General features: G+C 36.1%; 1 protein-coding gene and 1 pseudogene across 3 annotated transcripts in view; one reads left to right on the forward strand and one right to left on the reverse strand.

Annotated features, from left to right (window-relative positions):
- The window catches only part of ZCWPW2 (zinc finger CW-type and PWWP domain containing 2), a 172,182-nt gene that overhangs the window by 103,126 nt on the left and 51,129 nt on the right, over positions 1–17,927 (reverse strand). For all 3 annotated transcript variants that reach the window (XM_072651125.1, XM_072651127.1, XM_072651126.1), the window contains exon 2: positions 2,847–3,186. In XM_072651125.1, the coding sequence (XP_072507226.1) occupies positions 2,847–3,181 (335 nt within the window). In that variant the 5' untranslated portion in view covers positions 3,182–3,186. The remainder of the gene's footprint in view (positions 1–2,846; positions 3,187–17,927) is intronic.
- On the forward strand, positions 14,848–16,700 carry LOC140531093 (nucleolin-like; annotated as a pseudogene).

Consider the following 17,927-nt stretch of genomic DNA (forward strand, 5'->3'; position numbering starts at 1 on the left):
TTAAAACACAAAAGAAATAGAATATCTTCAAGAATATAAAATACCCAGACTATCAAAAAGAAAGTCAAAAGTAGGTTCGTTTTGTCTTGTTCTCTCTTCTTTCTCTTTGACAGCCTTCAATCACTAAATGAATATAAAATCAATCCTGTTTTAAAATCCTTACATTGGACATTTGGCAAGTGCATGGCTATATTCTCACATGCAGTTGTTCAAAGAATCTGTCACATTATGCAGGATGACAAAATTTCAACTTGGTCAGTGACACTAGGCAAGAATTTATGGGTATGCTTCACTTTAACGATAGCTCTATAGAGCTTGTACAAAAATGTGTACTTAAAAAATCTTAAAGTTGAGGGTAGTTATTTACATTACAAAAGTATTCCCCAACATGTTCTTTTAAATAGACTTCAATAGTGCATGTTAAATATAATTCAAATGTGACAATATAATATGTGACTTATTACAACTGTTCAAAAATTATACAAAATTATGTACTCATGTATTCATATCTGGTATGACCTACAATAATAATGGCTCACATTAAGGATTTTAGACAGATTATGAAAGTTTTATTATACTCGTGAAAAAACCAGGTTTCTGTAGTAAGTCTCCAAAATCAATATCCTTTCCAATAGCCTACGAAATAAAGAGTAAGGTTTAGTTTAGCTTTACTATTTACTCAGTAGCTAGATCCTTTGGCAAAACAAACAACAAAACATTTAAGCATAGTAAATTTCCTTTGTTTTGCCTGCAAGACTAATATAAATATTTTTGTTTTCTTTTAAGAAAAATGTCCATAATATTCAGCTTTATTTAAAAAAAGATTAATGGTTCAACATTTTTTGACATTTCATCTGAGGCCTTCTTCTATTGCTTGACTTGGATAAAAGTGAAAATCTTTTCCATGCTACACACTTTCAAGTGACACAGTGTATGTAGTAAGACTAGAGAAAAAGCTACAAAGCTTTCTCAGTGGTGGAAGATTACACTGAGGCTTCAGAAGATATTCTACAGATATCTGAATTCACAGTGTTTTCATTTTCAAAATGTTTAAACATACTGTTTCCAAGACAATTTACTGAGGGGAAAATTATCTAGTTTTAATTTTCTTAACTACTTATTTGCTCTCTCTTTTAGAAGTGTCCTGTATTTCTCAAAAAACATTCATGTTTTTAAACGTATAAATGCTATCCTTTGAACAGTTTCAGAAATGGGAAAAATTATTCTTCAATCCTACCACACAAAGAAATATGAGTTTTCTGGCATGTCGAGAAAGTTTATATGTATATTATATATGTAAAACTTATTATCATCAAATTTAACCACTATGACAATTCTTTATTTTTGGATTAGGAAGGAAGGAAACAAGCATTTTTAAGCATGTGCCAGGTACATATTAGTGCTTTTCAAACATTATCTCCTTTGATCCTCACACTAACCCTAGAAGATGTTATTGTTATCCCCATTTTACAGCTGTGGAAACTGAGGCAGACAAAGGATAAGTGACTTTCTCAAGATAACGTAGCTAGTAAGTGTTTAAGGCCAGCCATGAACTCAGTTCTTTCTGACTCTAGGCCTGGAGCTCTCCCCACTGCACCACATATCTGCCTAAAATAGACTGTATACTAATCAATTAAGTCTCCTCAACTTTTTCATTCTTGAGAAGAACTGTTACACAGTAGTAATATTTGAGATAAAATGAGGTATTTTCATCTTTGAACCATTCCTAAAATATATGAACTGAAGCAAAAACACTTTAAAACCATCATTAAAAAAAATCTTCATTTGACTTTGCCATTTCCTTAAATCATCTATCTTTATTACCTTTGACAGTCACTCTCCTAGAAAATATCATTTCGAGTCATTGTCTCCATTTCCTTGCATCTCGCTCACTTCACAATCCCTTGCAATTTCATTTCTGATTTCATCAGTCCCCTGGAACTGCTCTCTACAAGGCTATAAATGAGCTTTATTGCTCAATTTTATAATATTTTCTCAGTCCTTTCTCATCCTTGACCTCTGCCACTTTGGACACTTTAACCATCCTTTCCTCCTGAACATTCTCTCCTCTGTCAATCTTCAGGTGACAATACTTCCTGCTGGTCCTCTTTCTACCAGTTTGCCCTCTCCTTTCCTTTTCTGCTTCCTTGTTGGATCATTGTCCATATCCTGGACCCCAAAATCTCTATCCCAGGCACTCTCCTACTCTCCTTCCTCTAAGTATTCCCCAGATTTCATTTATCATTACTATGTGGATGACTCCCAAATGTACACATTTTCTCTCTGTTCTATTCTCCAATAAATCAACAAATATTCACTGAGTGAAAGGAAGTGTGGCCTAGCAAAAAGAGGGCTAACCTTGGAGTAAGAATTCAAATCAGGTCCTGCCTCTGATTTATACTGGTTGTTTGGCCACTGGGCAAGTCTCCTCACCTCCTAATACCACCCTATCCCACCCCCTAAGCAACTCTGTAACATGATACAACTGGTAGAGAGAGATTCCACAATGAAAATTACCCAAATCAAAGAAATCACAAGCCCAAATTTTAAAAGAAAGGAAGCAAGGAAGAGAGGACAGGAGGAAGGAAGGAAACTACAAAATAGGACTCTAGGCTATTAGTGTTCCAGCAAAGATTTCTAATGGCTGTCACTCTCTTACTAAAATTTTGAAGATATAGCTAGTAAATTAATAAATATATAATTGGAAAAAATCAAACCAACATTTCAATATTTTTAAATGGCCACAAAATATTTATAGTTGATATTTAGGCCTGATGTCCAAATCATTTCACCAGTATATTTATAGGTACTTTCTATATTGATGACTTTTCCAGTTTCAATCTTACCTTGGCCAATTGCCCAATTTCACCAAGACTAGACTTCCTATAGGAAGCTGCGAATAGACATATTTAAATCCATTTTTAAGAACATGAGACTCTTCAGGAAAGCTTTCTTCAGAAGCAGAGCATGTGTTATGGTTTGGGTCTGTGTTCATGAAGCAAAACCATGGCTCATCGCGATCAACTTGAGTGGCATCTTCACTAGATAACAACCTCCATTTTAAACAATTCTCATTCTCACATTGAAACCATATTTTATCTATATACAAGTTGTCTTCATTTATTTCAGTTTTCTTTAATTTCTTGCAATCAAACTCTTTTTTTCTTCCTGGGAATGGCATTTATCCTAGGATTTAGGAAACAAAAAATGAGGGTATTATAAGAGAATGTGGTAACAACAATAATTGTAATTATTACCAAGGAATTTTACATTTTATTTTACACTTATCATCCTCTCCCCACCCCCATTTCTTCAGCCTGCAAAGAGCCAACTGTAAACAAGTTGTGTCCACCAATAGGAAGCAAGAATACAAAATAAAAGCACTAGTTACCGAAGGCATAAGTAACCCAACCCACTGACTTCCACCTTCACACTAAATCTCTAAATCTAAAAATAAGGTAAGCATGATGAAGCAAGAAAAGAAGTTGCAATTCGCAAAATTTCTTAACTTTTAACCTTCTCAAGCACTTAATACATTTGTACTACTCCATGACTCAGAAAAATCAAATGCAGGTAAAATTTTCTTTACATGATAAGTTGAAATTATCTTGACTAGAATCTTACTGAAATCAGCAATAAATGAGTAGGGGAAAATATATAAAATAATAATATATGGGGAGAAGGGAAGGGGGAATAGAATAAGCATTTATATAGGCAGCTACTATAAGCTAAGCATTTCACAAATATAATCTTATTTGATCCTCACAACAATCCTATGAGTTAGGTGCTGTTATCCCCATTTTACAGTTGAAGATACCAAGTCATACAAAGCTTTAACCAAGATCACACAGCCAGTAAGTGTCTCACATTACTTTTGAACTAAGGTTCTGTTGAATCAAGGTCCAGTATCCATCTGTTCATTGTGCCACCTAGCTGCTTATGGAACAACTTTGATTCAATATTAATGTAGGGGTTTTGGATATATAATTAAGCTTTCTCAATACTGATTTAGTCCTTTGCTAGTGTTACTCAAGTATATATTTTATTTAATTTTAATAAAATAACAAATAAAAGCAAAATCAATGCAAATAAAACATATGATAGCAAAAATTCCTTTTCCTTTACAGAAATACAATTCCTTCCAAATGTTTATAATTGTTAGTAAATTATTCCTCCTGAACTATCTATCACCAAGGATATTACTATCTAAATGTAGCTGATTCCTTCTTAGAGTATCTATTACTTCATGGCAATCATACTCTGAGAAAAACTTATTTATTCATACTCTTTAAAATAAAGCATTTAACACTAGGATCATGCTTAAGAAGAGCTGTTATTCATCTCATAGGAAAAGGGTAATTCTACATAAAAGTAAAAAAAAATGGAAGTTAAGCAAATCTCTGAATTCAAATTTGCTTGGATAAACTGGTAACTCAAAACATCAATATTTCCTTTTACATGCATTGTATGATAGAACATAATTTCCAACCTTTAATATAAAGGAGGGGTTTTTAAGTGTCATACTCATCCTAACACTTAAAAATCAAGTAAGCGATCTTATAAATGAAAACTGAAGAATTAAGGAAGTAATAGACAACACAGAGAATCCTAACAAAAATAATTACACACAATTTGCGCAGTCTTCTAATCCTCTTTCTCTCTTGAATTAAAGATGAAAGTATTTAGTTCCACCCTCCAATTTTATTCTGCCAAGAAGGACAATATTAATAAATTAAAAGCAGTGGTACTCAGAACACAATGTAGCTCAGGGAGAGACAGCCCTACGTCAACAGAGACAGAAAAGCCCAAGCAAGAGCAATGGATAACCAGAGCATTTCTGTCCAATAGTTCAATCTCTAAGATAAGTAGTCAGGGAGAATCAAACAGAAGGGGGGAACAGTTATTACATTTACTAAAGAAGTTCCATTTTTCTATGGTTGGGTAATTATTTAAAGAGCAAAGAATAAATGGGCAAAATTTAATTCAAAGTAAACTATTAATAAGGCGAATAGAGTGTAGCTCCTTATAAGATATTTTCCAAACTGAGATGGATATGGGGGATGGGGCTTGGAGCAAGATTACATATAGATATATTCTAGAGATTATAAAGAAATAATTGATGGGAAACAGCTTTGGGATGACTGTACAGAAAAAATATTGAGCTGAAATTGCTGCATCACACTGTACCAGGAATTAAACTAAATAAATATTCTCCTAATGTCACAGATTTATAGATAATACCATGAATGTTCCCACCTCTCTTACACATATTTATAGACTTTTTCCTACCCATCATCAGAAACTTACGTGCAACAACAATAATAATAATAACACAGTAATATTTACGTAGAGTTTTAAGGTTTGTCAAGATCCTATATGTTATCTCATTTAATCTGTAGCAGAAAATGAACCAGGTTGATTAGAACCATTTCACTAAATTCATCATTGAAATTCTTTAGTTCTTAAGAGAGAATTCAGAACAAATTTGGGCTCTTTGACAGCTTTAAAACAAGTGAGGAATGATCATTTAATCAGGGAACACCCTAAGTATCTGAGGGAGAAAGGAAATCCAGATTTATAGCCACTACCTCTGAACCCGGAATTAATGACTGGGACTCTTGGAATGGGTATATTGTGAGGCAGGAGTGGAAACAAAAGACAACAGCTCCATTGAGAGGTCTCTAGCTTGGTGACAGAGTAACAGAGCCAGCTAGCATGCCAGCAGAGCCTTTTTCTCCTGAAAGACACAGTACTCAGGATGCCCTGACTCCTACAGTAGGCAAGACTAGCAGCAAGTGATAAAGATTTGTGCTAGCAGAGGACTGGGCTATGTCAGAACATGTGACACGTGGCTACTCCTGTGGGACTGTGCCAAACTCAGAGAAGAGCCACACAAGGCAGCAATGCCTGCTGGGAGGTTCTGTGTAGCATAGAACTTAGAGTCTATGCACACTTTTGAGACAGGGTATCTTTATATACCTTTATAAGGTATCTTTTTTTTGGTCACTTTTGTTTACATCTTATTTGATTTTCAAACTTTTCGTGTATATGTTTGGGGATTAGTAATTTGTTTATTTTCTTTATTTTTATATTGGTACATACAATTCAATTGACCTTTTTCTCAAATATATTAATATAGGTCCTTAAAGATATTAACCTTCACCTAAGGAATTCTGCAAGTCATGCAGTTGGTTATGCTGTCATAATTTTCTTTAATACAGTAATTTATTATTCTTATTTGTTTTTTGACATACTTATTCTTTAGGATAATATTTTTTAATTTTCATTAATCTGAGTCTTCTGTTCATACTTTCAATATTTATTTCAATTATGGCCTATAGGGATATAGTAACTATTTCTGCCTTTCTGCATTTATTAATGCCATAATCCATTGTCATTTCTGTACAGGATCCATGCAATGCTGAAAAACAGATACACTATTTAAGACTGTTATTCAAATACCACACATTTATTATATTTAATTTTCCTAATCTGTTTAAATTGTTAATTTCTTATTTTTCTGTTATACTTCTGAGTTTGAAAGATGTTGAAATTTCCTACAATTATCTTATTACATATTTATATATGCATATATGTGTGAAGAGATAGAAAGAAGAAGAGAGAAAGGGAGAAGAAAGAAAGACAGAAGAGAGTGGAAATGCTGCTTCATTATTTATGGGGCCTTAAAACATAATGTTGTTTCCCTAACCTTGATCTTTCTTTTTACTGTTATCTTCTCTGAGATAAAAACTCCAGATTTTTTTGGATTCTGCTGAGAGATACTGGATTCTATAATACACTCTTATTTTAACCCTGTATGCATTTTAATGAAGAATGATTCTTATCAACAATTTGTTGAGTTTTGCTTTCTAATGCATGCTGCCACTGTCCCTTTCATCTAATTAATGTCTAACCTACATACATTATAGTTTTGATTGAATTTTCTCTTTATTATGTTCTGCTATGAATAGTTATTTTCTTCCCCACCCTTAACTTAAAACACTTTTTAAACAAAAAACAGAGAATGAAGTCAAACACCAGATATCTTCAGTTTGTGTTGTTGAGACAATCCAATTTAATTTACTCTTCTCCCCTTCCCCTTTGGGGGCATCTAGGTTGCCCAGTGGATAGAGCACCAGGCCTGGAATCCCAAAATACAGTTAAGTGTCTGATCATCTCATCATGACAGCTAGATGGCACAGTGGATAGAGTACAGGGTCTGGAGTTGTTGAATTCAAATCTGCCATCAGACAGCTGTGCAACCCTAGGCAAGTCACTTAACCCTGTTTGCCTCAATTTCCTCATCTGTAAAATGAGCTAGAGAAGGAAATGGCAAATCACTCCAGTATCTTTGCCAAAAAACTCCCAAAAATCTCAAAACAAGTCACAAAAGTTTGGATACGACTGAGCAACAACCTCCCCTTCTCTTCGACTCCTGATTCAAATCTCTTTTTATCTTTCTTTTTTCCCCTCTTCCTTTATGCAACCTATCCTTACTCAGAATATACCTAAAATCTAACATACTTCTGGAAACCTCCTCTTCCTTCCCTGTCCCAACCCAGTCCCATCATAGTGATATGACTACAGTGATATTTCTACCACTACAGTCATGACCACCACTATCATAAACCCTCCTTTGCCCAGCTTATATCAAAGTGAGACTCATTATATTCCTGTTTCCCCATTGATTCATTCTATGATCAAACAATATTCACCTACAGTCCCCTCAATTTCAAGAAACAACAAAACCAAAACAAATAAAACCAAATGTTTTGAAATTATAATGGCTGAACATGGGCCTAGAAGTTTCACCTTCCCTTCTTTACAGAGGGGAAGAGCTATAGGTGTGGAAGGGCTATAGGTGTGGAACACTGTAAATAAATCAATTTGATTAATCTGAAAGGAATATATTGGGAAATGTGGATGATATAGAAAAAAATAACAATAAATTGATATAAAACTAAGAACCTAATTGGCCACCTTGAAGAAAGCAATTTCAACTGAATGATGGAGCAGAAAGTCAAACTTCTCAGGGTTGCAAAGCAAGTGATGATTATATCTTTACATCCAATGCCTCTATTTTCTCCTTTATTCTCTGGAGTGAGAGAATGCTGATTGATTTTGGTCAGATGTGATTCACTGAATCAGGAAAAGTTTGGAGAAACAATGAAAACTGTGCAAGGAGACTCGGAGAATCCTATAAGCAAAATTAAAAGGTGAAGAATTCATGATAGTGTAATTCAAGCCAATCTTTGAAAGAACATTTTTGTATCTATAGGTTTGTAACTCAGTCAAGTTGGGAATCAGTCAGTCAATAAACATTTATTAAGCATTTACTATGAGTCAGACACTGTGCTAAGCACTAGTGAAAAAAAAAAAGAGGTCCTGCCCTAGAGGAGCTCACAATCTAAAGGGAGGAGAAGGCAGAAGGGAGGACAAGAAAACAAAACAAATATATACAAACAAGCAATCTATGAGATAAATAAGAAATAATAAAGGCACCAGAATTAAGAGGAGTTAGAAAAGGCTCGCACACTGTGGTTGCTGCAAAATTCTCCTGGTTCTGCTCCTTTCACTCAGCATCAGTTCATATAAGTCTTTCCAGGACTCTCCGAAGTCTTCCTGTTCATCATTTCTCACAGCACAATAGTATTCCATTACATTCATATACCACAACTTGTTCAGCCATTCCCCAATTGATGGGCATCCCCTTGATTTCCAGTTTTTGGTAACCACAAAGAGTGCTGCTACATATATTTTTGTACATGTGGGACCCTTTCCCATTTCTATGATCTCTTTGGGCTAAAGTCGCAGAAGCAATATTGCTGGGTCAAAAGGTATGCATATTTTTGTAGCCCTTTGGGCATGGTTCCAAATTGTTCTCCAGAATGATTTGATCAGCTCATACCTCCACCAACAATGAATTAGTGTTCCAACTCTCCCACATCCTCTCCAACATTTATCATCTTCTTGTTTTGTCATGTTAGCCAATGTGATAGGTGTGATGTGGTACCTCAGAGTTGTTTTGATTTGCATCTCTCTAATCAACAGGGATTTAGAGCATTTTTTCATATGATTATAGATCGCTTTAATTTCTTCCTCTGAAAATTCCCTTTTCATATCCTTTGACCACTTATCAATTGGGGAATGACTTGTATTCTTGTACATTTGACTCAGTTCTCTATATAGTTTAGAAATGAGGCCTTCATTACAAACACTAGTTGCAAAATTCTTTCCCACTTTTCTGCTTCCCTCCTCATCTTGGTCGCATTGGGTTAGTCTGTGCAAAAACTTTTCAATTTAATGTAATCAAAGTTATCCATTTTGCACTTCATAATGTTCTCCATCTCTTGTTGGGTCATAAATTTCTCCATTCTCCATAAATCTGACAAATAAACTATTCCTTGCTCCCCCAATTTGTTTACAGTATCAATCTTTGTACCTAAATCATGTACCCATTTGAACTTTATTATTGTATATGGTGTCAGGCATGGTTGATGCCCAGTTTCCACCACACTGTTATATAGTTTTCCCAGCAATTTTTGTCAAATAGTGAGTTCTTATCCTAGAAGTTGGGATCCTTGGGTTTATCAAACAGTAGATTGCTATATTCGTTGACCATCGTGTCTTGAGTACCTAACCTATTCCACTGGTCTACCCCTCTGTTTCTTAGCCAGCACCAAGTGGTTTTGATGACTATTGCTTTATAATACAATTTGAGATCTGGTAGGGCTAGAATTTCTTTTCATTACTTCTCTTGATATTCTGGACCTTTAGTTCTTTCAGATGAATTTTGATATTATTTTTTCCAGTTCTAGAAAATAATTATCTGGTAGTTTTATTGGTATGGCATGAATACATAAATTAATTTAGGCAGAATTATCATTTTTATTATATTAGCTTGACCTGCTCATGAGCAACTGATGTTTTTCTACTTCCTTACATCTGACTTTGTGTGAAAAGTGTTTTGTAATTGTGTTCATATAGTCCTTGGGTTTGTTTTGTCAGGTAGACTCTCAGATATTTAAATTGTCTACTGTAGCTTTAAAAGGGATTTCTCTTTCTATCTTGTGCTGTTGGGCTTTGTTAGTAATATATAGAAATGCAGATGATTTATCTGAGTTTATTTTGTAACCTGAAACTTTGCCAAAGTTACCAAAATAATAATTTCGAGTAGTTTTTTTACTTGATTCTCTGGGATTTGCTAAGTATATCATCATATCATCTGCAAAGAGTGATAACTTAGTTTCTTCTTTGTCTATTCTAATTCCTTCAATTTTTTTTCTTCCTATCACTACAGCTAGCATTTCTAATACCATATTGAATAACAGTGGTGATAATGGACACCTTTGTTTCACTCCCGAGCTTATTGGAAATGCATCTAGCTTACCCCCATTGCATATAATGCTTGCTGAAGGTTTTAGGTAGATACGGCTTATTATTTTATGGAAAGTTCCATTTACTCCTATGCTTTCCAGTGTTTTCAATAGGAATGGGTGTTGTATTTTGTCAAAAGCTTTTTCTGAATCTTTTGAGATAATCGTGATTTCTGTTAGTTTTGTTGTTGATATGATCAATAATGCTAATAGTTTTGCTAATATTGAACCAGTCCTGCATTCCTCGTATAGATCCTACATGATCATAACATATTATTCTCGTGATAAGTGGCTGTATTCTTTTTGCTAATATCTTATTTAAAATTTTTGCACCTACATCCATTGGAGAAATTGGTCTATAATTTTCTTTCTCTGCTTTGGCTCTTCTTGGTTTAGGTATCAGAACCATATTTGTATCATAAAAAGAATTTGGTAGGACCCCTTCTTTGGCAATTTTCCCAAATAGTCTACATAGTATTAGAATTAACTGTTCTTTAATTATTTGACAGAATTCACTTGTAAATCCATCTGGCCCTGGAGATTTTTTCCTAGGGAGTTCATTGATGGCTTGTTCAACTTCTTTTTCAGAGATGGGGTTATTTAAGTATTCAATTTCCTCTTCTTTTAATCTGGGCAATTTATATTTTTTAAAATAATCATCCATCTCATTTAGATTGTCGTATTTACGGGTGTACAGTTGGGCAAAGTAATTTCTAATTATTCTTTTAATTTCCTCCTCATTGGAAGTTAGTTCACCCTTTTCATTTTTTATATTGGTAATTTGGTTTTCTTCATTCTTTTTTTTAAACAAATTGACAAAATGTTTATCAATTTTATTGGTTTTTTCATAAAACCAACTCTTAGTTTTATTAGTTCAATAGTTTTCTTAATTTCAATTTTATTAATCTCTTTTGGTTTTCAGTATTTCTAATATGGCATTTAATTGGAGATTTTCAATTTGTTCTTTTTCTAGCTTTTTCAGCTGCATGCTCAATTCATTGATCTCCTCTTTCTCTATTTTATTCATGCAGGCACTCAAAGGCATAAAACTTCCCCTAGGAACTGCTTTTGCAGTGTCCCATAAAATTTGGTAGGTTGTCTCATTACTGTCATTCTCTTGAATGAAGCTGTGGATTGTTTCTATAATTTGTTGTTTAACCTACTCATTCTTTAGGATTTGATTGTCTAGTTTCCAATTAATTTTTGGTTTATATTTCCATTGTCCTTAATTACATATAATTTTTATTGCATTATGACTTGAGGAGGATGCATTGATTATCTCTGCCTTTCTACACTGGATTGTGAGGTTTTATGGCCTAGTACGTAGTCAATTTTTGTATATGTGCTATGTACCACTGAGAAAAGGGTATATTCCTTTCTATCCTCATTCAATTTTCTACAGAGATGTATCATACCTACCTTATCCAGAGTTTTATTCACCTCCTTAACTTCTTTCTTGTTTATTTTGAGGTTAGATTTATCAAATTCAGAGAGGGGGAGGTTGAGGTCCCCCACTAGTATAGTTGTTCTGTCTATTTCTTCCTATAACTCCCTTAACTTCTCTAAGAATTTGGATGCTATACCACTAGTAGCATATATGTTTAGCAATGAAATTGCTTCATTGTCTATGGTGCCTTTTAGCAGAACATAGTTTCGTTCCTTATCTCTTTTGGTTAGATCTATTTCTGCTTTTGCTTTGTTTGAGATGAGGATTGCTACCCCTGCTTTTTTAACATCAGCTGAAGGTTCTGCTCCAACCTTTTACCTTTAACCTATATATATGCCCCCATTTCAAATGTGTTTCTTGTAAACAACATATTGTTGGATTATGGTTTTTAATCCATTCTGCTATCAGAATGTCTCCTTTTCATAGGAGAGTTCATCCCATTCACATTCAGAGTTATGATTACTATATATGTCTTTCCCTCCATTCCCTTCCCTCCAACTCCCCATTTAATTCTCCCTTCTCCCTTCCCCTCCACAATAGTTTTAACTTTTGACCACTGCCTCCCTCAATCTTCCCTCCCTTCTTTCAGCCCCCCTCCCTTTTAATCCCCTTTTCCCTTACTACTTCTTCCCTCACTTTTAGCCTCCCCTCCCTTTTCTTTCCCCCCTTCCCTCCTACTGCCTACAGTTAGTTATATTTCTATACTTGAGTTTGTTGTTCCTTTCTTGAACCCAATCAGATGAGAGTAACTCTCAAACAATACTCATCTCCCTCCCCTTTTTCCCTCTATTATAATATATTTTTGTGCCTCTTCCTGTGATGTGATTTATCTTTTTTCTGATTCCTTTTGACATCTCCATTACAAACTCTTCATACTCTTAAATCATATTTTTATCATGACATCATTTACTTTATACTGCCCCCTCTATCTATTTATATCCCTTTTCTATATCATAATAAATACACAATTCTCAAGATTAAAAAGTATCATCTTCCCTTATAGGGATGTAAACAATTTGCCCATATTGAATAACAAATTTTTTCCCCTGTTTACCTTTTTATGCCTCTCTTGAGATCTGCATTTGAAGATTTTTTTTTTCTATTGATTTCTGGCCTTTTCATCATGAAGGGCTGGAAACTCCTTATTTCACTGAATGTCCATCTCCTTGCCTGAAATATTATGCTCAGCTTTGTTGAGTAATTGATCCTTGGTTGTAGTCCCAGCTCCTTTACCTTACAGAATATCATATTCCAATTCCTTTGATCTTTTGATGCAGAAGCTGCAAGGTCCTGTGTGATCCTGACCATATCGCCTCAATATTTGAATTGTTTCTGGCTGCCTGCAGTATTTTCTCCTTCAGTTGATAGTTCTGGAATTTGGCAACAATATTCCTTGGTGTTTTTAGCTTGGGATTTATAGTGGCCCTCTTTGTGGTGGCCAAAAACTGGAAATCAAGGGGTGTCCATCAATTGGACAATGGCCGAAAAAGTTGTGGTTTATGAATGCAATGGAATACTATTGTGCTATGAGAAATAATGAACAAGAAGACTTCAGAGAAGCCTGGAAAGACTTATATGAACTGATGTTGAGTGAAAGGAGCAGAACCAGGAGAACTTTGTACACAGCAACAATCATAGTGTGTGAGGAATTTTTCGGGTAGATTTAGTAATTCATCAAAATGCAAGGACTTAAAAATTTCCAATGGACTCTTGAGACAAAACACCTTCCACATCCAGAGAAAGAACTATGGAATTGGATCAGAGATAGAAGCAGTCCATTTTCCTTTGTGTTATGTTTTGTTTTGTTGTATGATAAGAAGGCCAGGGACTCAAGAGATGTCAGCATTAGAGGTGAACTGATTCAGCAGGGAGTTAAGCTAGGGAAAAGGGGAGAGAGTAGCTAGAGAAGGGGAGATGACCTGAGAGAAAATTGAGAGGTCAAGGGATTAGAGGTCGTGGTGTAAACAAAGAGTAGGGTTTGGTAAAGGAAGGCAGAGGGAGAGGTAGAAAGCAAATAGATTATGGTCAGATAAGTGGATTTTGGAATTCTTGAACCTGGCAGTAGTACATTTGGGGGTGATGGCAAGATCAAGGGTATGATCTTTGCATGTGGCTAAGGTAGAGTGGAAGAGTAGGTCATTGGAAGTGAGTAGGATTAGGGAATTGAGTGGTTAGAGTATTTGAGAGACAGACTCTTGAAGTCCTCTAGTATGAGGACAAGTAGTGGTAAGAAGAGGAAAAATTGTAAGCCAGGTCCTTAACTCATTGAGGAAGGAAAATCGAAAAGTCAGCAAAAACAGCGTCTACTAGGATTTTGATTGGTTGGTAGAGACAGTTTTCATGAAGTTCAAAGGAGATGTTACTGGACGATGGAGGTAGGGGGAGAACCTAGAAGTGGCAATGAGGAGCAAGGAGTATTCGAGCTCCCCTACCTTAACCAGTGAACTGAGGGGAATGAGTAAAAATGCAGCTAATACTAGAATGGGTGGTTGGAGAGGTTATAGCATCAGGATGGTGCCACATTTTCAGTAACTGAGTAGAAAATAGAAGCAGCAGGAGAGGAAAAGGGTTAGAATGAGGGGGAATTTGTTGCCCATGGAATAGGCACCCTGGTGGAAGGGGTGAGTAGTGTTTGGATGGGTCTATAGGGTGGGAGAATTGAGAGATATAGGGAATGGTGTTTGGATGAAGACCTATAGTCACTTAGTATCATTGGGATGTGTAAGGTAGACCCAGGTATTAATATGTTCATCATTAAGTATAAGGCACTTCTCTTCCCAGAGAAGGCTAAAGATAAAACATTTTTTAAATGCTTTCTTCCAAAGAGATGGAGAGGTAATTATTTCTACCTTAGCAAATAGTATAGGACAAAAGTACAAGACTCCATGAAATCCATACCACAAGGACAGACTTTTATCCCTGCTCAAAGACAGAGTCTTCTCCAAGCTTTCTGCTGCCAGTGATGTCTTCTGAGCCTCTGTCAATGGATCTGCTCTCTCTACCCCTTAGTCATATGCCACCACCATGGTGAAGCTTAGGAAGCCTGCTAAGAATTAAGATGAGCCAAAGAAAATGGATATACCCAGAAGAGACTGAAGACAGTGAGCATGAGGTCACATCAGAAGATGAAGAAGAGTGGAGAAGAGTGACATCCCTTAGAAGAAGAGCAAGAAGACTGTGGTTGCATCAGCAAAGTAGGTCCCACCAGTCAAAAAAGCCATTGTTGCCAGCACACCTGCCAAGAAAGCAGTTGTGACTCCTAGTAAGAAGGCCACCAGGACCCTTGTCAAGAAAGTGGCTACCCTAGGAAAAGCCATCATCACATCAGGCAAGAATGGAGCTACTCAAGCTAAAGCAGCAGCACAGCCTCCACCCAAGGGGGCAAAAAAAATGGGAAGAATGATCAAAAAAAAGACAGCAAAGAGGAGGAATATGAAGAATTTGTGCCACTCAAAGCTACAAAAATGGGAGAAGCTCTAGCCAAACAAGACTCTAAGGATGAAAAGGAAGATGACAGTGATGAGGATGACTCTGAAGAAGCTGTGGATACTACCATCTGCCAAAGGGAAAGCTACTCCTGTGAAAACTGGGAAAGCGAAGGAGGAGGAGGAGGAGGTGTTCATCAAAGAAGCACCAGAGAAGAGGAAAAGGGAAATGAGCAAAAAATCCTGAAGCCAAAAAATAGAAATTGAAAGTTGAAGAATCTGAAGATTTTAATCTCTTCTCTGATAACCTAAACTTCAACAAAATCAATTTTGTTAATAAAAAAAAGCTGACTCCATGGCCATCTTTGCAAAAAAGGACCCTATAGTTGTGGATATCCTCACTGGTCCCAGGAGGAAATGTGGCTATGTGGAATTTGATCAGCTGAAGACATTGCAAAAGCTCTGGGATTCAGTGGCTCCAAAGTCCTTTGGCCCTGAAATAAAACTGGAAAAAATTAAATTAAAAAAAAGTTCAAGATGCAAGAATGCTTTTCATCAAGAATCTGCCTTACAAAATAACTCAGGAAAAGCTCAAGGAAGTATCTGAAGACACTACTGAGGTTAGAGTGGTCTGCACCAAGGATGGGGTACTCAAAAAGGAATTGCTTACATTTAAGACGGAAGCATCCCTACTGTGTCTCTTATTTCCAATATCTCCCTGTCTACTGGCTCCTTCTCTACTACCTACAAACATGGACATGTCACGTCCTCATGAAAAAACCCTTATTTAATTCTTTCATTCTCACTAGTAGACAAGGGCTTAAAAGAAAAAGAAGGAACTGAGATTGATGGCTGGCCACTCAGTCTGGACTACACAGAGGAGAAAAGTTAAAGACAAGAGAATTCAAGAGGTGGGAAGAATTCCTGGAGTGGAAACAAGAAGCTGGCAGACTCAAAGACACTAGTACTGAATAACCTCACCTACAGTACCACTGGAGCAAGTGCACAGGAAGTATTGGAGGTCACATCACACAGATTGCTGCAGAACAAGCAAGGACAACCTAAAGGGAATGTGTTTATTGAATATGGTACTTCAGAAGATGTGAAAGAAGTTTTGCATTCTTGTAACAATATAGACATTGAAGGAAGAGCCATCTGGCTGCAGCTAAAGAGTAAGAAGGCAATTAATGCAGCACCAAGGAGTCAGTTCTACAAAAGTTTGTTCACCAAATGTCTGTCGAAAGACATGACAGAAGAAACACTGAAAGATTCATTTCATGGCTCTGTTGATGCCAGAATAGTCAAAGACAGGAGAACCGAGTAAATGGTCGATTTTGTAAACTTCAACTCAGAAGAAGCTAAACTTATGAAGGAGGTGATGGAAGATGGGGAAATAATGGAAATAAAACTATTCTGGACTAGGGCAAACCCAGTGACTTTGGAGGCCAATGAGGCAGTTGTGGTGATGGAGGCTTCAGTGGCTGAGGAGGCAGTAGAGGAGGCCAAGGAAACTTTGGACCTTTCTCCAAAGGAAACTCTGGAGTTCAGGATGTTTCCAAGGTGAGGAGATGTCACAAGAAAAGATGAAGTTCAAATAGTTTCTTCCCCACATTCTTTGCTATTTATCCTTTCGCTATTTTTTCCTTTGCTATTTATCAAGCAGGGAGGGAAACAGCAACAGTTACTACTGATAATCATTCTTAAGTCAGGAAGGTCCAGAAAACAGCCCTTAAGTGGAGCTTGGGCAGGGGCCTAGTGTTGTCCAATCTATGAGCTTGAGAGTGGACTTTTTCTTTGGCTCATTAAAGGGGCCATCCCCTAACTACTTCTTAAACAGGTCTAGTCACTGAATGGGCATTACCTCACCTTAAGTGAGTACCTGAATAGTCCTTGGCCTAAAGGAGTCAAGGTCTCCTATTACATCCTGGGCCATCTCCAGTCATCCTGATGAATATCTGGTCACTGGATTCAGATAGCTCAGGAGGAAAAAGTGAGGCTGTGACCCTGCACTGCACTCCCTCATTCAAAACAGTCAAGTGCAAGTCATGTCATCATTTCTATGAGGGCATGGTCTTCTTCAGCAATGAAGGATGCACACAGCAACAATCCTTTGCTTTTTGAATGAACTCTGTGGGTTTAAATCCTTTCATCTAATCACTGACAGGGCCTTCTAAGGACATTTCAAGACAAACATGCAGCCCAGACGTCATCTTGGAAAAACCTGGATGACATTTCATGGGAGAGGGCTGTTGGTTTTAAATGGAAGGATGTTGTATATAAATTATTTTTGCAGAAATGGGTGATAGATGTGAGAGTTAACCTTTGTGTCTATGACTTATCTCAAGTTTATAATGTTATACCCCATGTACAAAACCATTTTTTCTACAAAAAAAAAAATCTTTTCATATTTCTTGTTTTGCTAGAGGAAGGAGAAAGGCACCAACACAACTGTACTTAGTATAGAATTTTGGACATAGAGGATACTGAAATGCTAATGATTAATTGAACCAAAAAAGCTTGAGACAATTAGCTAGACTCTGTGCAGAAGTTGGCATTGCAGTTATCCTAGAGATATATAGAAAAGTTTCTGAAACTGTCAAATTAAAAACATTGAATTTGACTATTTTGATAAAAACTTTGTAATGTTTATCTGAGCTTATTAAAGGAAGGATGAAGGGA

Source organism: Notamacropus eugenii, chromosome 3 (assembly GCF_028372415.1).
Source record: "Notamacropus eugenii isolate mMacEug1 chromosome 3, mMacEug1.pri_v2, whole genome shotgun sequence".
Lineage (NCBI taxonomy): Eukaryota > Metazoa > Chordata > Mammalia > Diprotodontia > Macropodidae > Notamacropus > Notamacropus eugenii.